This window comes from Spironucleus salmonicida, chromosome 3, assembly GCF_000497125.1.
Source record: "Spironucleus salmonicida strain ATCC 50377 chromosome 3, whole genome shotgun sequence".
Classification (NCBI taxonomy): domain Eukaryota; phylum Fornicata; order Diplomonadida; family Hexamitidae; genus Spironucleus; species Spironucleus salmonicida.
In genome coordinates this window covers 311,416-331,995 of record NC_090598.1, presented here as the reverse complement: position 1 = coordinate 331,995, position 20,580 = coordinate 311,416, and the positions used below count along the sequence as shown (strand labels likewise).

Below are 20,580 nucleotides of genomic sequence, written 5' to 3'. Positions count from 1 at the left end.
ATTATTTATATAAAATAATAGTTTATTACTAGTTTCCATTCCTTAATGACATTAGATCTTATTTAAAAACTTTAAGGGCACTCAGACCGTATTTTCAATTTTACAATTTGTGCCCATATTGATCACGGCAAAACATCACTTTCAGATTCCCTCCTAGCCTCAAATGACCTAGTCAATCACCAGCAAGCAGGCGAGCTGCGCACCTTGGACTTCCTTCCTCTTGAATAACAACGATGCATTACAATGAAATCCTCAGCAGTGTCATTGGTCTCAGTCTCCAAACGCTTCGAAAAACCATATCCGGCCCTTTTCCATCTTTTCGACTCACCCGGTCATTGTGATTTCCAGTCGGAGGTTCTTTAGGCGCTTGCCCTCTCAGATTCAGCTCTACTCCTCGTAGATATTGTAGAATCGGTCTCCTCCCAAACACGGGCAATCATGAAAATGCTGAAATAGCTCAATATCAATATAATACTTGGGCTAAATAAAACAGACAGATTATTTTGTGAGCTTTAAATGTCGTCAGTAGCTGTTTTTGATAGAATTTTAGAAGTCATCGCAGAAGTGAACTAAGAATTAGGTACTGAATACTTCGATTTCGCTAAAAATGTCATTATCTGCAGCGGTATCGATAAGTGGGGTTTCGACTGTTATGAAGCAGCTAAAATTGTCTAAAAACTTGCCCCATAACTTGGCTCTATTCAACTTGAAGCGCTGATTTAAAAAATTGCTCTCCCAAACACAATTTTGACGGAAACTGGAATTAAGCAAGGTTCAGGCCGCTGTCTCATGACATATGTACTAGAAATAATTGAAAATGCGTATAAAAAGCCCAAGAAAACACTCAAATTGGTTCAAAAGCTCAACTTAAGCCCACCGCAAATTATGTAGCAAACAGACCTTCCAATGTGGCTTTTGTAGACAATTTTTGCTTTAAGTCAGGTTGTATTTGATCAAATAATATAAAATAATATATGCAAGCCAAATTTATACATCTAAAAGTTGTATTAAATCACAGAAATTGATTCGATTTTAGCTGGGTTAAAATAACTCGATAAACTTTAAATTAATTCAAAAGATGTAACTGATAATTTCTTAGCAATTGTTCGAGTCGTAAAAAACGATAATTTATAGCTCTAACTAGACAGGAAATTTTACACTGAAAAGGGGGAGCTGGTATAAATTAATAATATATATTAACCATTTGGTAAATATGTAAGAATTACATAAACAAATTGCTATTCTAGCGGCTGCTTAATCGTTATTGGAACAGATGTTTAGTTGTGTAATAACAGCATTTTGTATTAAGTTTATGACGAAGAAGCGGAAGTTGACGGGGATGGTTTAGGTGATTTTAGTATTTCAGCTAAATTGATGTTAAAGGGACGCAGATAGGTTGTAGAGATCAATGCTGATCAAATATAAGTAATTGGAGAAAAAGTTAGATAAATAAATTTTAATATTTTAAAATACTAGAAGCCATTAATCACTGTCACTTTATTCACTGAACTTTTTTCAGAATTTGGTAAACTTAGCGAGGTTTTGGCATATTTTGCTAAATATGATAATAGCTGTTCGTTTTAGATCTCATCACAGGGTGAGCTTTAGCTGAGTGTTTGTGGAGATGTACACTTAGATTTATGTATTGAAAATATTACCAAATTGGCCGAAAATATTAGATTTGTGATAAGTGACTCCACATTTAAAATAAAGGAGGTCCCTGTCAATGCGCAAAAGAATAACTATTTGAAAAAATATCCAAAGTTAACGGAGACTTTGCTTGAGAATTAAAATTTTGTTTATTAGAGTATTTTTTCAGATGATACTAATGCATTAAAACGATAGGTTTTTGTTAAGAACATTCCTGTGATTTCAAACTATTTAGATTATATGCCGCTGTACTATGAATACCTTGGGTTATAAAGCTAAAATCAGTTGAAAAATGACATTCATATATAAGGATTAGAATTATTAATTATGAAAAATGAGTTAAATACTGAATTTACTGCTATAAAATATAATTTAGAAGCGTTTGTGCTTCCAACGGTGCAAAACAATAGTTCTATTGCCAATTTCGACATCATTTATGAGGATAAATATAATAATAAGTTGTTTATGTCCTAAAATTTAGATAATCTTTGGTAACTTATAATAAAACATGCTTTTATATCAAACATCAATTCTGGCCCACTTTGTTTAGAATAAATAGAAAATCTATCTATTTTTATTAGTCTTAATAAGTAGGAAATGTTGACATCTAATTATGATAACCCAACAGACCTATACTAAATTATTTCTTCATAGTTCTCAAATTATTTTTTGACATTAAGACCTTCAATTACGTCTTCGTTGGCCTCAATATCATACTTCATCAGATGTACTATCACATAGTCAAATTTACGTATATCTGAGCCCCATCTTATAACAGTAATTTCAACTCCTCTTAATGTTTAGTAAAGTTCGTTACAAGTTCTTTAAAAATTTAATGCTAAGTAAATTAATTTTAATAATTTTACTTAAAAGACAGTTTAAATTTAAGCATTTATTCCGGTTAGGTTTGGGCTTGTTTTTCCTAGAGAAATGCGCTCAGCCGCCTCTGGCCAGGCCGAAGTCGAATTTTTGGGAATTGAAGATATTTTACTTGAAGAAGATCCCAGAAGAGGCCTAATAGGAGAAGATGACGAGGTAGAATGGGGAGTTTAAGGTAAACATTAGTCTGAAGCAGAATTAGTTGTAGTTGATATATTGATGAAAAAAGGCCTGATTGTGGAAGATATTGTGGAGGATGCAGAAAAACAGAGGACTATTGCTAAAAAGAGGTGATATTATATATACTATATTTCTATTATAATAATATAATTATCTAAAAACTATCATTTTTTATTTAAAAAACACATAACAATATAAATTTATCATTTTTAATATAATGTTGTATATCTATATAATAAATTAATTTTAACACAAATATATATTTGGTTTATTTTATGTAAATATATATGTCTCTCATTTCTTTTAAAAATGTATCCTATGGTAAAAGAAACAATATCCAATACGAATAGTAATCTATAGTGCTCTAAGTGTACTAATTCTGCATTTACAGGGTAAAAAATTTAGCCTTGTAACTGCTAATTATGTGATTATTGCGCCTAACTTTGTGGTAGTTCCTGTTGCGTTTGTAACTCACCGGTTATAGATATTAAACAAGATGATCTATTATAGAGTTAATTAAAAACTTCAAAATATAGATGCTTTTGTGATGCAATTGTTTCATACAACGACTTATTATCTCATTCTAAATCTTGTAAATAAGCAAAACTTTGTTGTCCTAATGATTGCGGAAAATTTGTAGCCAATATGGATATTTATGAACATTTATAAAAGTTTTGTAACAAAAGGTTAGTTAGTTGTGAATTTTGTGGTATTATTTTAGAAGCTAGTGCTATGTAAGACCATTTTCAGTTTTGTGGTCGCTTTTTAATACCTTGTGTTAATGGATGCAGTGTTTCAATACCTCGTGGAGATATGATACTTCACCTTGAGAGATGCTCTTATGCTGAAGAAGAATGTGAATTTTGTTAAGAAAAATACCCTAAATCACTTGCTAATGAGCATTTTGCAGACTTAAACTTACTAGGAAAGCATCTTCTTGGCATTAATAAAACATATATAGCCGCTAATAATTAAGTTGAAAAAGTATACTAAGACCTAAATGTTAGACTCACCAGAATAGAATAACAACTAGGTGTTGTGTAAAAATTAGGCAGTCAAAATGGATCAACAGATCCATCTTTAGAGACATCTAGTACTAAATTTATGCCTAGAACATCTCTCCGTGTTATTCCTGGTGGATAAACGATCGGCAACGAAAGGACGTCAGCTAGCTTAGTTTTGCCGTTAGAATTTTGTGTGAACAATATATACGAAGTAGTTACAGCTCCTCCTGTAGAAGGTGCCTTTCTGGAAGTTAGAAATCTGCTAACGACATAAATCGAAAAAATTCCTTCAAAATAAACTAGAACATCTATTTTCTTCAACTTAAGCTTTAATGAAACGGGCCCTTTTGAATTAATTCTTCGCTCTCGAGAAGGCGTTGAACTCGACCAAGCGGACATCGATGTGCTAAACCAATAATTCGAAACAACGAATATTAATAATATCGGGACCTGTCAAAATCACCGAGCGTCTCACTCCTGGATCAACTAGGAACCTTCGAGATTTTTCCTTAAGTTATCTGAAGGAATTCAAATATTCTAATTTAAATTAGTACGTGCAAACACGAGATTTTCAGTCGGTTTTAGCCAAACCAATTCCAGGGTATTAAAGTCTGTAAATTCTGTATTTTCGAAGGGTTGTTTTGTAAATGGAAAGTATGAACCATTATAACATCTTAGTTTCAAAGCAGGAGATCTAATTGTTTTAAGGTTAGAAGGGTAAATTGCATCTTTAACTTAGAGTGGGAAGTAGGTTTATTTATTTGAGGATATTGAGTTTTAGTATTTATTTATCGAACTTGTTGATGCAGAAGTGCTTTTGATATGACGTAAATATAATGTATAATAATAATAAATTTTTATTTTTCACTTTAAAAAAATGTTCTAGTTTTAAGATGTACTTGCTTCTGCTAATACAGATGCTGGTATTGTAGAATTAGAAGGTATTGTATATTCTTCTGCTTATAATTACTTAAAGACATATACAGTAAAGAGCAATTCTTCACAAGTACTTCCATTTGAGTCTTTATTCAATATAGTCTAGTTTGGAGTATCAAAAGAATTTATCTGTATATTAGACTCCCGTTAGACCATTACTTTTTATAATAGGAACTATTTACCTGTATTTACAAAAAGAGTGGTTAATATCTAGTCAATTTAATTTTCGGATGATGGTTAATTCTTTATGTATAACTCTGGTAACACAATAATTATTTTAAATTCTAGTAATTAAAATTAAATATATCAGTTCCTTCTTCCGTTCAAACCTTCTTCAGTCAAATTTTCAATGGATAATAACTTTATTGTAGCTTCTAATAAGTCTAACATTTAAATATAACCTGTTTAATTTTATTTAGATAGTCGAATTTAATCATTATAAGAGTAAAGATTATTATTCTAAATGTTTGAAAGACATCCATTTATTATTTAGTCTCCTGATCCAATTCGGGATGTTCACTTATAGCCTAATAACGAATCATTTGATGTTTTAAGTTATTTATCAAAGTTAAAGTTATAAACTTTAATTCCAGAAGAATTTGAATTAATTAATGATAAGTACTCTTCTGGGGAATTTGCTAATTTTAACTTGATAGTTACACTTCAATCTGGTAATATATAATATTGGGAGCCTGGATTCATATTAGAAGACAACTAACATCCCTTTGTTTCTTTTTACTTAAAATCATAGTAAAATATTTTTGAAGAAGATTAATAACCAAATCCAATAGTTACTACATCTCATTATAACTCATCTAAAAAGGCATTATCGTTAGGCTTATCAAATGGTCATTACTACTATATAGTTGATAGCGAAATCAATCATACAGTTTCACTTTCTCCTTATCCAATTACATCTATTTTATCTTATAATAATTAATATGTCGCCATGTCAAGTAAATACGAGAAAACAGTTAAAATATATAATTTCCAGACACAAGTATTGGAAACAAATGATCAAACTGCTATAAATATGCAGGCCTTTGATATCTCTCCAGATAATAGATTTATTGCTATTGGTTAAATTAACGGTGAGATTATCATATTTGACATTTTTAAAAACTAAGTTCAAACTCGCTTCCAAGCACATAATGGTGATGTCAGAGATATTTAATTCTTTAAATCCAGCAAAGCTCTTGTAAGTGCTGGCATTGACTCAGTTATTTGCTATGATTTAAAGAAAAACATTATTTTTAGGACATTTAAAACTGAGAATAACTCATTTGACCACGTTTCTGTCGATCCCAGTGGCGAAATAATTGCAGCTTCTGACCAACAGTTTAACGTAAACATTTTCGATCTTAGAACATCTCTTCTAATTGATTCATGCAAGTATCATACAGGACCGATCTCATAGCTTAAATTCAACCCAACCGGTAACGGTGAGCTATATTCGACATCCTGGGACAAAACGTTGAGAATCATGGATACATTCTCTTCAGGAAAGCCGATTTCCACCCTTGATGAAACACACGAAATACTCGGTTTCGCATTCATGGAGAATACTCAGGTAGCAGTGTTCCTGGCAAATGGCTGTATAAGCGTATTTGATGTTGAATCCGCAACCCAAATCAACCATATCAATGCTGCAACGCTACTCAGGTAGGGAATAATCAACAAAAATCACAAATCTACTCAAATAACTTCACTAGCAATATAAGGAGACCTGCTAATTCTCGGCGGCTACTCGAAATATCTCTTAATTTATAACATTTCGAATGGGAAGGTTCTCACAATGGTTCAAAAGCTCTAAATTTCGATCAATTTGGACTTCGAAAACATCGATTCTGATAGCGTTTCTGAGCAACTACGGACGCACAAACTGCCGCAGGTCACTGCAGACGAGCGGAATTTGATCAATTTGACACAGAAAATCGACCTCAAAACGCGTCGATTTTTCGATCCAATCCAGCAAATTGAGCAGCGCAAACTTGAAGCGCGCGTGATTTCCATCAAAATCAGTACAAATCAGCGCTTTATTTACGTGGCGACGAGCTTCGGAATCGTCGTTTTCGAGCGGAAATTCGGCCGGATTTAGGGAGTTCTTACGGGCGTAAATCGCGATTTCGTGGTCCAAAACTACGAGAAGCAGCCTATTTTCTGCATCCAGGCAGCGTGCAAAATGGGTGTTTTCGATGTTGTGGAGAAGTGTATTCTGATGATTGCTCGCGATTCGAAATAGGCGAGTTTGTGGGCCCAAATCGGCGAGGATTGCGCTGCAGAGCTCGCTGGTGTTTTTGGGGACATGTTGCGAAAAGGCTCCGGCAGCGACCTGCAGGCTCTGATTTAGAGCGTTTAGGTGTTTGTTTAGAGGTTTAATGGCGTGACCGATGCATAGTTCAAAAACGGGCTCCGTAGCTTGGCTGGGAGCGTTTAAATCGCAACTGAGGCCGTTCGTGGGGTCGGTTTAAAGGGGTTCCAAAGCTTCTTGGGGCTCGAGAGGGTGAGATAATGCCAGATGCAAATTGACGATGTCGAGGAGCAGGTTATCGAGGTCAAGGTACAGAGGAGAAAGGAGAGCATGAAAAAAGCGTAATAGTGATTGGGAATTATATAATTTTTAATTAAAATGGAGAGGGCTATGGAAGTAGCCAGAATCGCACTTGTGGAGAAGCATGTCCCAATAGGCTGCGCGATGATGTGTGATGGAATAGTTTTAGCAACAGCGTATAATGATTCATTCTCGTCTATTCTACACGCTGAAATTAAATGTCTATATATGATTGAGTAACTATAAAACGAAAAATATGCGAATCTATCTAACGTAATTTGCTACACTACAGTAGAACCTTGCATAATGTGTGCGGCAGCTCTTGCATAGGCAGGGATTTAGAAAGTTATCTTCGCTGCAAAAAATGACAAATTTGGTGGAATTTGCAGTTTGAAAGGTATTTAAGATTAAAAGCTGAATTGGCAGTAAGATACTACTTATGAATAGCAGGCTATAACCTTACTGTAATAGTTTTTTGATCATAAAAATGAAAAAATATCACAATGAATGAATTATTATCACATTTCAAAGTCTTCGTCTTCGTAGCTATCAGAATAGTATTATTCCGATCCAGATTAGTCATCCCTGAGCAAAAGCTGATTGTCATCTTGTTATATATAAATATCTCCGGTAATTATTAGGAAAATAAGATGGCTGAGCAAGCCTAAGTCTAAAAATGATTCTGGACCTTCTAGACTTGAAGCTATTGTACCAATTTTTGATCTATATGGAGCTCTGAAACTCATTTCTGTTTAATAGTTTAGAATTGTCATATTAGTATAATCAATAATATAAGAATTTTTACTACGACAATCGCATCCTAAAATTGTAGTTAGGCAAGTATGGTGGTAAAATTTACCACAAGATAAACATTGAAAAGTTGATATTGAATGTTTTAGCTAATTAGAACAATAATAACATTTTTGAGTTCCCATTAGATTAATTATATAGTATGTTGATTTAGGTAAATCTACTACTATAGAAAATTTTTCAATCTAAATAATTTACTTTACAAATGTCTCAAACTATAACTCCTTTTTAATTACCTTCGCAATTTCAGAATTATCTAAAATAATAATATTTTGGTAGTACAGTTATTACATAATATAAAGTTACTCTTTGAGATACATTTTTAATCTTATCTGATCTTATTAAGCAAAAGGTTAGATTAATGCTTAATCGACAAGTTATGTAAATTATGTGTATACTTATTATAAGTCAACGTTGAGTTACTATAGTATATTAAGCAACTAATCATCTTTCTAGAAACTTGAACATGAATTTTACTTTAAAACATGATACAAGTAAAACTAATTATCTTTTGGACAAATTGCACATCCAAAACCTATATCCACACATTATTAGTGGTGCAAATGCTTGCATGTTCTAAGTGTATCAAGATTGAATAAGTTAAGTGTTCTAGGATAAATATCATACAGACATATAGCTTTATCTTCTTCTATAATTTAATGGCACGCACAGCAAATTTGTTTATTATTTTCATCAACTTTTTTGTTTCTATTCATCTAGAAATCTTGAATAAGAAGAGTAGATGATTATTATTGGTACTTATCCTTTAATATGCTATATCTTTGTAAAACTGTGATTTTTTATTTAAATCCTAATTATTATACTTCATTACCAATAAATAACGTTAAATGATCATCAGAATATATGTTTAAAATATCAGTACAGTTTTGAGATCCATTCGTATTCAGTTTTAATAGAAGACATAAAGAAATATAATAGTAAAGATCCTTATTTGGGCTTTTTTCTTATATAGATTACCTAATAAAATCTTCAATATTAATATTAGATTTAATGAATTCTAAATTTTTATAGTTAATAAATTCTTCATAGTGTAAAAACTATGGTAGAAGTGTTGTTTATCCTTTCATTAAAGAATAATTAATAATAATTTAGGTTTAAGTATCAAGAAGTTAAAAATACTATAATTCATCAAACATTTTTAACTAATATTTGGTATCTGAAACAATTGATTTAATAACATTACATTTACCCATAAGAAATTTTAATTAAATTTATAATCCTTTATCATAATAGCAATTTTATAAGCCTTTAATTGATTATGCAAAATCTTCTGTAAAGGTAAAACATTACATGGTAAAATACTAAACCAGTTTCTCATAATTTGGTATTGTCTTATCCATTATAATATTTAAAATAAACTTTACAAAAAAATAATTATTAGCATCTTAGTCAAACTATGGTAAACATTTATCAACAAGTTAAATAATATTTTAGTTAGCTAAAGTGATTATTCGTGTTGTGAACGAATTCATCAGGTTAAAATAATCCATAAAATATACTTCTTGTAATAATACATTATTAATTTCTTAGTTATCATCATGATTTCTTGGAAATATTTTCCAATTTAAAGTAGTCAAAAACCAATATATTCTAATAAACTATTAAATTAATTATAAAATTAATTTATCTTTGGTAATGGAAGTTTTTACTTAATTACAAATCTAATCAAAAAACTATTTTACGTCCAAATTATACAATGACACTAATTTGATGAACATAAGTTATGGTACATAAGATGGATAAAACTAAAATAAATTTATATCAATCCGGAAATATTCTTTCTCTAAATAATAATCAATCAAGTTAGCTATGATTGCCGAATATTTTTATGAGATAGTGTTAACATCAGTAGAAAGCATTGAGCTCATAAACTCGAGCTGATCAAACTTGTAATATTCATATCCACATGCATCAGCAAACTTATACAAAGGGCTTATATAAGACGAATTAACTTAATTTTATCTAAAAAGTTATGACAGATAAATATCAAAATTTGGATATTCATTGTAAGGTGCTATAAGTGATATTGACTATTAAATTTAAAAATCTACAAATGCCTTCATAAATTCCAAATTATCTCTAACAATATACTGAAACTAAGGTACCTTATTATATGATCCCAAAAATAATTGTTCGTATTGTGTGATTAAAGTTTCATCTTAAAAAAATTTTGATTAGAAAATTAAAATATCTTTAAAAAATTAAGTATCAACCAAATATTAAAACCCATAAGCTGATTATAAAAATTAGCATGAGTTGAGAGATGAAAAAAAATCCGTATGTCTCACATATAGATTTGGCAAAAATTTTGACAATTTAAACAAAAATACTCTTCTAATTAATAAACTATCTACTATAATATCATGAAATTATTAATTATATAGTACATCTTCAATTAGTGTGTCTTAATCGCTCATTAAAATAATATTAATTGCTTTATTGAAATTTTTTAACTATAATATATCTGCTTTAGTTAAATAAATGAAGAAAAAAATTTCTATTAAAACCCGATGTCCGCTTATAAAAGTAAATAAGGTCTAATTTTTCATATTACTTAATATTATTTTATAAATTTCATTTAATTCTAAATCTGTATAATTCTCAAACATTAAATTCCACTAAACCTCGTCAGAATTAATAGTATGTGTGAAGCATCCTTATTTAAGAGCAGACATGTCACCACAGTCACAAACTCCCTCTACATTTTTAATGCAAGTCCAGTCATGATCTATATGATTGCCAGAATAAAAACATTTTTAGCAATACATAGCATCATCAACGACATTACAAGTTTTACAGTTAAAATAACATTCATATTCCTTTACATTTTTATTACACGTCTGATTATTTTCTGGTTTTAGCAATTGTTTTAACCTCTTCATAATAGAAGTGAAAACTAAATATTTTATTATTATTATACACTTATATTGATACTGTTAAAAATGCACAAACTCGCATCGATATTTTTGCTCCTAATTGCCCCATTTTTGATATTTTTCATCCTCATAATTCAATACAGCATTATACTAGCATTCACACTGCCCCTTATAGTGTCATTTATAACGTATTTTTCGTTCCTAGCCAACCACTATTCCTCATTCTCTATACCGCTGCTCATATTTTCACCCCGTAGCCTGATTGCACACTAGATCAATCGATTTGTTTCCCGCCCTTTCAATTTCCTTTTCACGCAGCATTTGATAATAAAATACATCTAAAAACGCGCCAACTCGCATGCCACGTCTAATTCCACCTATTTAAGTTTGCAGGATTTTCATAAACGCCCAATCGCAAACTAGCGGCATTTCGTGCAAATTGACGGTATTTTGGTGCGCGCTGAGTCACAAATTAACAGCATTTACTGCCCTGTGGATTGCTCGCAAGCATTTTTCGGAGATTTTTCTGCCAGTGAAATGGTAAAGGCCGAAGTAGGACTCTAGAACACCTTTGAGACCGTTACAGGGTGCGCGAATACCAAAAACAGTAAGTACGGCTACTGCTACTTCCAACTGTCCAGCGCTAACAGCCAGCAGGTCGTCGCACCGTTCAATTTCGTCTTTTCGCGTGTACTTGAAATTGTGAAAGGGTGGTTCCCGTTGAACAAAAACACCATCGGAAAGCTTCCTAGAATCGTTTGTGATAATTCACGATTTGTAGTTCATGGAGATTGGAAAGGCCGCAACGCTTTTGTGGTATTTGTCCAAGGTGTTCGGGGCGTCTAATTTACTGAGAGCGATTTTTACGCAGCTGGTCAAGAAATTGGGTGTTTCTGTCAAGGAGTATATGTTATTTATGAAATGAATGTTTGTGAGCGCTGGTAGATCGTTAAAGGTGGGTGTGTATAAGCTGGTGATGAGGTGGTTCAGATCGTGAATACGTGCTAGTGAGAGTATTTTATTCACTTTTCGGTTTCTTTCTGTATGTGCTTAATTTCACCGCGTAGACGCTCTAGAGGTGTCTTATACTTAAGTTTTTTGCTATTAAATGCACCTTAGAGCTGCAGCTCAAAAGAGTCTAGTGAATTTATCTGTTTTAGGTGCAATGGTGGAGCATCATGACTGTAATGTACTTGTTATAGTTTAGATCTAATTGTAGGCAAGCAGGCTGTCGATTATGACCTGGTTGTTAACGAATTTTGTCTTGATGTTGGTTTTATTTGTAGTGGCTTTAGTCTATTCATCTGTGGTAGTGAAACGATTTATTAATATTCTATATAGTTAAGTGCAAATTTTTTAAAATAGTGATAAATCTGAACACTGTATTATTATATTGTTATACCACTAAAATCAGGTTAAAATTATATATATACAATATGTAGATACAACTTTGTGAGTATGTGAGTTTATACTGATTTAACTTTAAAATCCTCATTCGATTTATATTTACTATAAATAATTTACTATTCACATGATAAAATTGTTATTATTAGATTTATGTATAAGATATAACATTATTAAACTGAATCCGGTCATACTAAAAAATCCTAATAAAAACCAAAACATTGGATAATTTTTACTAGGATTACATTTATAGTTAGCAATATCAGTAACAAACTCTGATAATTATAAAGCAGACATCAAGTCGGAAAAATGATCTTATGTCTAAGTGATGTTACCAAAATATTACAGCAAATATGGTAATTTTTATACATTACTTGACTTTTATATTAGTTTAAGAGCAGCAATTCTTTCATCTTATATTTAACTAACAGATATATCCCCTGTTATATATAAATTAACTAAATTATCACCAAAAAGAATGAGTATCTATCTATTTTGCATATTTAGACTTAAAAACTATAGAAAATTGTACACTTAAATAGACTAGTTTATATTATTAATACAGTCTATTTTATAATAAAGTATCTCTTCGGAATATAGACTTATGTTATTAATGTAAAAATCAGTAAAATTTATTCCAGAGTTTAATCTAATAAATTAAAATTAGTTATCAATGTTTTAGTATAATAAAAACTTCGCATAAGCTGGTTAATAATATTTATCTTAGATGCCTGAAACCAATCTTGCAATCTCTAAATCTACCACTTACAAATTCTAGAAGTAAAAGAATACCACTTCCATTAAAACTAATAATAATAATAATATATATTATTTACGAACTATGTTGAAATGTCAGAATCAGAACAGTCAGATTCAACATATCAAGGTTCGTCTTCATAAAATTATTCTTCAGAAGAAACTAATGAAACAGAAAAAATATAAGCATCACTTACAAATCAGCAATTAGACGAAATGTGGAACTAACTTCAGTAAATGAACCAGAAAAAATAGGAAAAGAAATAATACTTCCAGATCGACGAGAAGCCAAAAAGCGAAGCCGTTCCTATTACTAAAATTGATAGTTCACTTTTTAATCCATTAAGCTCGAGAGCAAACTTGGCTAAAATTAGTGGAAACTAGGTTGTTAATTATGCTAGTAAAATAATGAAGTACGCCCCAAAAATTGTTACAATCCACGAGACTAGAAAATTTTGGCAGATGTATAAGAGCTAAATGAGTTAAGGATAGTTAGAGGTGCTAGGGCAGTATGTTCAGAGCTAGAATAGTTTCATTCGAAAATAGAAATTTTTGAGTGATGTTAAAAAGAGGTAGAAATGATTCATTTTTAACAAAACGAACTAAGTGAAGTACTATGTAATAATTTAGTCTGATGAACTAAAATTAGCATTATTAAACGCATTATAGATTTGTGTTCAATTTACTGAAATAATAAATAAGCCTAGTAGGCAGCAGAATATTATTATATATTTAAAAACATGTTAAAACTTTTCAAACAAGACAATAGCTAATACTCAAATAGAAAATAAATATATTACTTTTGCTGGTCACCTATAAAAATTTACTATCAATATTTACTGCATAGTTATTTTACACACAAAATTATGGCAGAAACAATAATTAATGAAAAATAAGACACTAAAGCACCAAAGGATAAAATATTTAATTTTTCTTAGCCGGTAATTTTATTATCTTAAAAAATAAGTGCTTGTTCAACTAATTTTGGTACTTCAGATAACTATGATACGTGCATATATTATTTATTATTAAAATAAGGACCTTTTGTGAACAAAATACTAGGCATAAAGATTGTTCTGTTCATAACTTATCTAATGTTCAGCTAATTAAACCTATTTTATCTAATGATATTTGACTCCTTATAACTTAAATTTTAGTTAATTTCATTATCAAACTATATAGTATGTGAAATGTTTAAACCTCCAAAATCAGTATCACCTAAGGAAATAATGTTTAATTCTGTAGTTAATGATTCGTTTAGCAAAAAATTTAAAATTTTGATAGCTTCAATTTAGTTAAATAAATTTTCACCCCCACTTTAAATAACTAGCAAATAAGGCTTTTTCAAAGACCTCATTTTTAAATAGAATTTTAAGACATGGTTATAGTAATCATCAGTTTTATCAAAATCATCACAATTTCCAAGCTAACAGATAAAAGACAAATCATTCTATGTTTTAAAATTTTATTATGAAAATATAACTTTACCCGGAATTTATACATAATCAATATTCTAAAAATTAGCATTTTAAACAATTTCCTAATCAGTAACTCCTGAAGAAAAAAAAGGTGATACATCCTTTAAATTTCTTCCAATTAGGGCTGTTTAATATTAAAATGAATGACAAGAAATTCGATTCAACAAGTTGTTTTAAGAAATTTACTGAGCTACTTCTTTAAAAGTTAACGGTTATTACCCAATAGTATTTGATAATAGGCTTACACTTATGTTCGTTAATTATTAATTTTAATTACTAAACTCTATATTATTAGACACTTCAAACTATTATATCGATTATCCTGATGTTACTAATAATATTAACGGAGTTAACATTTTTTAACCAAATTTAAAATAATATTGTCATATAATAAATAAATTATTGTTAATTAAAATATGATACATCATATGCGTAAGTTACATACACTAGATTTAGTAAAATAATTATTTATTTAAAGGGATAATAATTTTCTAATCATTTATAGTCTCCGTCAATAAATTATTAAATAATAGAAGTCATCTTTACCTTATTAATAAATCTACAATTATATGTGCAGTAATAAATATTGACTAAACTTAAATTAGCTAATAATTATAAGTTATAAAATTATATAAACATACTTTTATGTTGTATTGATATAGCTTAGTTAATTAAATAACTTTACATAATCTATTTAATCTAACTCATTTAAAATTGTACTGACATATCATTTTAATTATTTATTTTTCGCCTAATTCCAATCAATATATCGTTACTGGAGAGATGAATTTGGCTTACCTTTTTATAACTATTAATAATTTGATGAAACTTATGATATTTAAGCATTGTATACTGAATCATATCGTTATACTAACGATTTATAATTAATTTTATTATGCGGAAGATAAGATTCATATATCATCATCTTTTAGTTCATCTATATCTAATTGCGAGAAGCATTAACTTTATTTTATACTCCAATTTTCTCATAATTTCTTAATTCTTGATCCTATTTTATAGTATTTAAGCTTTTAATTAATGATATTTATTACATTTAAATATTTAGAAGCTATTTGTCACCAAATACACCTGAAGAAGTCTTTTAAAAAGGTTCATACGGGTTTTACATAGATCTAGATAGTTAATCAAAATATGTGTTTTAGTATAAATCTTTTTCGAGTTAAGGCCTCTTTTTAACTATATTTAAATTTAAAACTTACGTGGCAATACTATTAACTTTTTATTACTAAAGAAGTTAGTCATTAAATCGATCTATAAGTGACCTTCTCATTTATAAATAAGCCTATTTATTATATATTTAATATTTAATATGAAAAAATGCAATAATTGTTAGACCCGAGCCACTTGCTAACTAGCGTGTTATCACTATTTCTGCGGAGACTGTAATGATATAATGTTAAATATTATTTAATAATGTGCTATATGTTAGTCTTATCCAATCTAAGTGCCATTTAATGAATAGAAGATAGAGTAAAAATCAATAAAGTATAAAGATGCTTAGGAAATGATTTAGCATCTTACTAATAAGTATTTCAGAATAGAAGGCATTCTAACATATAATAAATAGTATGGATATAATCTCTAATTAGGAAATGATGTGAAAATTAATTAAAACTGTATTTACAATTAAAAAACAATACTAAAAGAACTCAAAGATAAGAAACAAATTTATATAGTACATAATGATGTTGTTAAGTCTAATTAAGTGGAATTAGGTGCAGTATTTAATAATAAAATATATATTGGTAAAAATACATGGGCTGATTATTATACATTTAAGTCTAACATGTTAATAAATTATAATTCTGCATAATTTGATCCTACATTACATTAGGTATAAGAAGATAATTATCACGATTTGAATCTATTAATCTAAAAATTATAATTTACATACTAATCAAGCATAAATACTACTAAAGATACGAAAATTTATGATACTTCTACTTAAAAATATTCAAAAAATTAATAGTTGTAACCTTTACTGAATATAATAGAAGATAATAATGAATTATGTCTAGTTATTTCTTAGTTAAAAAACTAATTAATCATTTTAAAAACTAATAAGGTTTTTAAATCAATAAATGCAGAAAATATAGCAATTCTTCATTAATATAGTGCATAGATAATTTTTCCTCTAATATTTTAAAAAATTACAAATTTTACACCTGTTATAGTTAATATGACAGAATCTACTTCTCTAACTTCTTAACTAAATATGCTATAAAATTATTCACTCTTTGTAGTTTCAAGCAATGATAATATATATCAAATTGCTCGTTTGGATACTGCATCCTTTTAATTTCATGAGCAGCTTGTTTGTTTTACTTTTAAAATAAATCTAGGGATGCTTCTATTTGATGTCAAGTTCTCTATAGTTACTGTAGAAAATTATACAGAAAATATGTTTGTTTGTGCTAATTTTAGATATCTTGGGACTGGAAAATAATTTGGAAAACTTACTGGAAAAATAGGAAGCTTTGCCGTTGTGAAATGGACTAGTATATTTATTGAGATGGTTTAAATTGGAGATTTAAGCTGTTCAGAGCTTAGTTATATTTGAAATATTAAAGTCACCCGTATTTCTCATGATATAATCATGTTTTATGAGTAATTATCAATAAAGTATATTTGGATCTATATATCTAATAACTTATTTGGTTTATATCAATTTAAAATATACTTTAGCCTCCGGAGTCTATAAAGAACTTTACTAATAATAATATTATATATTATTATATATACTAACTGAAATGTCATATTCATAAAAATATGTGCTAGATGATATTTCAACCCTAACAAATCAAAAATTTCCAGCTTGCTTAACACGTTATAATTTTGAAACTGATGAAGATTATTAAAAGTATTTTGATTTGCTTAATGATGCGTTAATTGAGATAAACTCAGATCAGGGTACAAGCCGTAAGGCAGAAATTTTTAGAAAGTTGAAGGATCTTTTAGAATCCTAGGTAAAACTAGGTCCTGATCCGATATTACTTAAAGTTGATTAATATACAACCGACCATTTACTCTAAATTGACTAATTTTTAGTTAAATATTTTTAAATAGATAATATTGATGAAATTCAGGTTAAAGAAGAAGAAAATTAAGAAATAATAGATGAAGATTAAATTTTTTAAATGGGTACTTTGGCATAATAGCGACAAACAGCTTTTGAAAATTACTAAAAATAACATTAATAAAATATTTAATTTTAGGCCGATAAACCGCAACATTTAGGTGGTAAAGAATATTCTCGTTGGTGGATAGAATAAGATTTTGATTTCTGACATTGAACTTTATTTATATTTTTAATAAATCATTTCTAAGTTACGTTTATAACAATAATTCTACAAAAATTTATTTTTCTGTTTCCTATTTAGTTTAAATTTCGATCTAATAAAATAACTAATTTTAAAACAATTTTCCATAATACTTATATTATCAAGGGCTACTAAAAATACGAGAATATATTATTGTTAACTCGTTAAAAATACAGACTGCTGATTTTATATAAGATTGATTTGTTCGAAAATTTATCTATTCAAAGTATTACAAATGCTATATATATTAAGTTTTAAAATTTTAATTTACATATAGGCTGTATTTATGTACATTATAATTGCTAAAATAAATATATTTAAACATTTATGTAATATTTTATACTTATATCTTAAGTTTAAGTTGGTGGAATTTATCACATTATGAATTTTTTAGAAGTTTGCTTTCCATGTATCTTTTTAAAAATTAATACTAGATTAATATATACTTAAAGTAATTGTACCTATACTTTCATTCAAAAGAGATTTTATACCAATACTTGTATTTGCACAATTTTTCATACTCTAATTTATCATTAATACAATTTTATATTCATTTTCATTCGTTTATAATAATTAATATTCTAAATTTATTTCGATATCTTTATCAGATTAAAATTAAACTTGGGTAAATGAAAATTCGCAGATTTTACAAGAACCCCAAATAAATGCGGACTTATTATTTGATGTCCTGGTGTGGTATTAAAATTCTTATTTTATATTATTGATATTTAAATATTAATCAGTTAGAAATGTTATTTAGAATTTGATCTAGAATATTTAAGTATTCTTACTAATTAATATAGAATTAAATTAAAGTTAATAAGAAAATAAATAAGCTTTACATTATATTATATCTATGGCAGTTACAATATGCAGTTAATGTATTATAAATATACAAACCAATTTATTTACTAGGGCTTTATCATTCTATTAATTCAAAATAAGTTTATTCAAGTATTGGTAATAATTTATATAACTTATTATAAATCAATTGAAACAGCGAAGAATATACTTTTTTAATCTAACCTTTCTATAATATGTATTAATTATATCATTATAGTGGTAAAATAAACAATAATCATCATATTACTATAAATAATCTATTTGCACTAGTTTCTTTAATTATTTAACACTACTATCTTCTCCCATTTTACTATTTTTAAATTACAGTTATATTTCTAAGTAAAAAATTAAATTAATACGTTTTATCTGCGTTCAAATTAGTGACAGGTGCGTTAAAAACAGCAGCTACGAACGAAAACGGTGTTCTTGATATGAGACTCCTTGAGGGTGGCGAGAAAGGATTCGAAGACCTAAATGAAGCAGTCAAGGCGTACTTGAAAAAAGTAAAGAGCTGCCTCGTGCACGAAATTTTTGAGCTTCTGAAGGCTGATGGTTTGAACTCAAGCGTGGACAGGTTAGACCAGTGCCTCTAGGGTCTCGTGGATGACCAGATTATCAGAAGAAGCAGAGATACAATTGTTCTAATCGAGTGAGGCCCCAGTACTATCATTCATTTTAGCTCAACTGTCAGCGGAATGCATACATAGTTCTTGTTATACCTGCATATGTGCTTGAAGTCCAGCATGAAAACTCCATAATTATCGTTGTCCACATTCTAGAAGAAGTGCCTGAATGCTATCGGGTGCTTCTTGAACAGTTCCTCGTAAACATCGGCATAGTCTTACCTACTTAATTTTTGAACCTCTGCATTTATTCTGTACATATTCTTCACCCTCCACAGGCTGCCGTAGTTGACTGTAATATTTTAGTTAATATCTAATGCATCCCATTTGTTTGAATCGACACCGGTTGCCATAACATAAGCATTTGCAGTAGCCGAGTAAAAAAGTGTCATCCACAAAACTCTAGGATATCCATTAGTTTCGTAAGAAAATAGTACCGGTGTGTTGTCTTTGAAGGGGAGCTCCATTTATAATTATACTTTGAAGATGGGAAATTGATATTACCATAAATCTAAAGGTTAGTAGTCGTTGAAAATCGAAAAATTTGAAATTATGGCATTCGGAACAAAAATTTGTTATAACCTAGATAATGGATTTTTGTAGCGACCCATATAAATTGATTATTTAAACAATAAATTACATGGTTAGTTGCATAACTTTGAAGGTTAAGACAATCTTTCAACATAAATAATAAAAATAGATATAACTACGCATGTAATAGCTATTGAGTATACCTGATCAGATTTTTGTAAATTTACCTAGATTAAAATCTTTTATTAATGATGTATAAAATGTAAAAAATAATGATAATATATGATCACACTTCAACTGGTGCGACACCACCAAACTGCTAGCAAAATAGTAATATACAATGCAAAATACTAAGGTCTGAGTCACATGCACTTATTTTAAGTCCTACCTGGCTTACTAAGAACTCACGCCTAATAGATGCAGTGGATATGCCAGCTTCTGCTTCAAGTGTTGCCGCGGTGGATTTAAGTCCTAACCAGCGTAAAAATTCACCACAAATTTCTAACAAAACCAGTGTATCCTAAGAGGGAGACGTGGGAGCAGTAGTAGATGCCGAACAGAGTGCAGATTCTAAATTCTATGCAATCTTTTATTAAAGGGCTTAGTAAATACCACGAACTTTCATTTCTTACAAAATAAGTTGCTTGATTTCTTCCATTTTAGAAATTGGAGTGGTATATAGTTCTATAAACAAATA

General features: G+C 29.2%; 16 protein-coding genes across 16 annotated transcripts; 9 read left to right on the top strand and 7 right to left on the bottom strand. All coding sequences in view use genetic code 6, as the record gives it.

Moving 5' to 3' along the window:
- Nucleotides 1-45: 45 nt before the first annotated feature.
- On the top strand, nt 46-2,823 carry SS50377_22434 (Elongation factor 2; the record flags this gene model as incomplete). The annotated part of the gene is made up of 1 exon (XM_067906324.1): nt 46-2,823. The coding sequence occupies one exon, from the start codon at nt 46-48 to the stop codon at nt 2,821-2,823; it is 2,778 nt and encodes a 925-aa protein (XP_067765592.1).
- A 195-nt stretch (nt 2,824-3,018) lies between these two features.
- On the top strand, nt 3,019-4,539 carry SS50377_22433 (uncharacterized protein; the record flags this gene model as incomplete). The annotated part of the gene is made up of 1 exon (XM_067906323.1): nt 3,019-4,539. One exon carries the CDS (start codon nt 3,019-3,021, stop codon nt 4,537-4,539), a length of 1,521 nt encoding a protein of 506 aa, XP_067765591.1.
- Nucleotides 4,540-4,590: 51 nt separating this feature from the next.
- SS50377_22432 (WD40 repeat protein) lies at nt 4,591-7,251 on the top strand (the record flags this gene model as incomplete). The annotated part of the gene is made up of 1 exon (XM_067906322.1): nt 4,591-7,251. The coding sequence occupies one exon, from the start codon at nt 4,591-4,593 to the stop codon at nt 7,249-7,251; it is 2,661 nt and encodes an 886-aa protein (XP_067765590.1).
- A 27-nt stretch (nt 7,252-7,278) lies between these two features.
- SS50377_22431 (putative Cytosine deaminase) lies at nt 7,279-7,707 on the top strand (the record flags this gene model as incomplete). Its single annotated transcript, XM_067906321.1, has 1 exon — nt 7,279-7,707. One exon carries the CDS (start codon nt 7,279-7,281, stop codon nt 7,705-7,707), a length of 429 nt encoding a protein of 142 aa, XP_067765589.1.
- Nucleotides 7,708-7,718: 11 nt separating this feature from the next.
- On the bottom strand, nt 7,719-10,913 carry SS50377_22430 (Zinc finger domain-containing protein; the record flags this gene model as incomplete). The annotated part of the gene is made up of 1 exon (XM_067906320.1): nt 7,719-10,913. One exon carries the CDS (start codon nt 10,911-10,913, stop codon nt 7,719-7,721), a length of 3,195 nt encoding a protein of 1,064 aa, XP_067765588.1.
- Nucleotides 10,914-10,973: 60 nt separating this feature from the next.
- On the top strand, nt 10,974-11,918 carry SS50377_22429 (Phosphatidylserine decarboxylase; the record flags this gene model as incomplete). Its single annotated transcript, XM_067906319.1, has 1 exon — nt 10,974-11,918. The coding sequence occupies one exon, from the start codon at nt 10,974-10,976 to the stop codon at nt 11,916-11,918; it is 945 nt and encodes a 314-aa protein (XP_067765587.1).
- Nucleotides 11,919-11,929: 11 nt separating this feature from the next.
- Nucleotides 11,930-12,211, bottom strand: SS50377_22428 (uncharacterized protein; the record flags this gene model as incomplete). The annotated part of the gene is made up of 1 exon (XM_067906318.1): nt 11,930-12,211. The coding sequence occupies one exon, from the start codon at nt 12,209-12,211 to the stop codon at nt 11,930-11,932; it is 282 nt and encodes a 93-aa protein (XP_067765586.1).
- A 223-nt stretch (nt 12,212-12,434) lies between these two features.
- SS50377_22427 (uncharacterized protein) lies at nt 12,435-13,112 on the bottom strand (the record flags this gene model as incomplete). Its single annotated transcript, XM_067906317.1, has 1 exon — nt 12,435-13,112. The coding sequence occupies one exon, from the start codon at nt 13,110-13,112 to the stop codon at nt 12,435-12,437; it is 678 nt and encodes a 225-aa protein (XP_067765585.1).
- Nucleotides 13,113-13,160: 48 nt separating this feature from the next.
- Nucleotides 13,161-13,649, top strand: SS50377_22426 (uncharacterized protein; the record flags this gene model as incomplete). The annotated part of the gene is made up of 1 exon (XM_067906316.1): nt 13,161-13,649. The coding sequence occupies one exon, from the start codon at nt 13,161-13,163 to the stop codon at nt 13,647-13,649; it is 489 nt and encodes a 162-aa protein (XP_067765584.1).
- Nucleotides 13,650-13,896: 247 nt separating this feature from the next.
- Nucleotides 13,897-14,901, bottom strand: SS50377_22425 (uncharacterized protein; the record flags this gene model as incomplete). The annotated part of the gene is made up of 1 exon (XM_067906315.1): nt 13,897-14,901. One exon carries the CDS (start codon nt 14,899-14,901, stop codon nt 13,897-13,899), a length of 1,005 nt encoding a protein of 334 aa, XP_067765583.1.
- Nucleotides 14,902-15,272: 371 nt separating this feature from the next.
- Nucleotides 15,273-15,836, bottom strand: SS50377_22424 (uncharacterized protein; the record flags this gene model as incomplete). Its single annotated transcript, XM_067906314.1, has 1 exon — nt 15,273-15,836. The coding sequence occupies one exon, from the start codon at nt 15,834-15,836 to the stop codon at nt 15,273-15,275; it is 564 nt and encodes a 187-aa protein (XP_067765582.1).
- Nucleotides 15,837-16,745: 909 nt separating this feature from the next.
- Nucleotides 16,746-17,126, top strand: SS50377_22423 (uncharacterized protein; the record flags this gene model as incomplete). The annotated part of the gene is made up of 1 exon (XM_067906313.1): nt 16,746-17,126. The coding sequence occupies one exon, from the start codon at nt 16,746-16,748 to the stop codon at nt 17,124-17,126; it is 381 nt and encodes a 126-aa protein (XP_067765581.1).
- Nucleotides 17,127-17,316: 190 nt separating this feature from the next.
- Nucleotides 17,317-17,853, top strand: SS50377_22422 (uncharacterized protein; the record flags this gene model as incomplete). Its single annotated transcript, XM_067906312.1, has 1 exon — nt 17,317-17,853. The coding sequence occupies one exon, from the start codon at nt 17,317-17,319 to the stop codon at nt 17,851-17,853; it is 537 nt and encodes a 178-aa protein (XP_067765580.1).
- Nucleotides 17,854-18,923: 1,070 nt separating this feature from the next.
- Nucleotides 18,924-19,382, top strand: SS50377_22421 (uncharacterized protein; the record flags this gene model as incomplete). The annotated part of the gene is made up of 1 exon (XM_067906311.1): nt 18,924-19,382. The coding sequence occupies one exon, from the start codon at nt 18,924-18,926 to the stop codon at nt 19,380-19,382; it is 459 nt and encodes a 152-aa protein (XP_067765579.1).
- Nucleotides 19,383-19,399: 17 nt separating this feature from the next.
- SS50377_22420 (uncharacterized protein) lies at nt 19,400-19,819 on the bottom strand (the record flags this gene model as incomplete). The annotated part of the gene is made up of 1 exon (XM_067906310.1): nt 19,400-19,819. The coding sequence occupies one exon, from the start codon at nt 19,817-19,819 to the stop codon at nt 19,400-19,402; it is 420 nt and encodes a 139-aa protein (XP_067765578.1).
- A 350-nt stretch (nt 19,820-20,169) lies between these two features.
- SS50377_22419 (uncharacterized protein) lies at nt 20,170-20,541 on the bottom strand (the record flags this gene model as incomplete). The annotated part of the gene is made up of 1 exon (XM_067906309.1): nt 20,170-20,541. The coding sequence occupies one exon, from the start codon at nt 20,539-20,541 to the stop codon at nt 20,170-20,172; it is 372 nt and encodes a 123-aa protein (XP_067765577.1).
- Nucleotides 20,542-20,580: the final 39 nt, after the last annotated feature.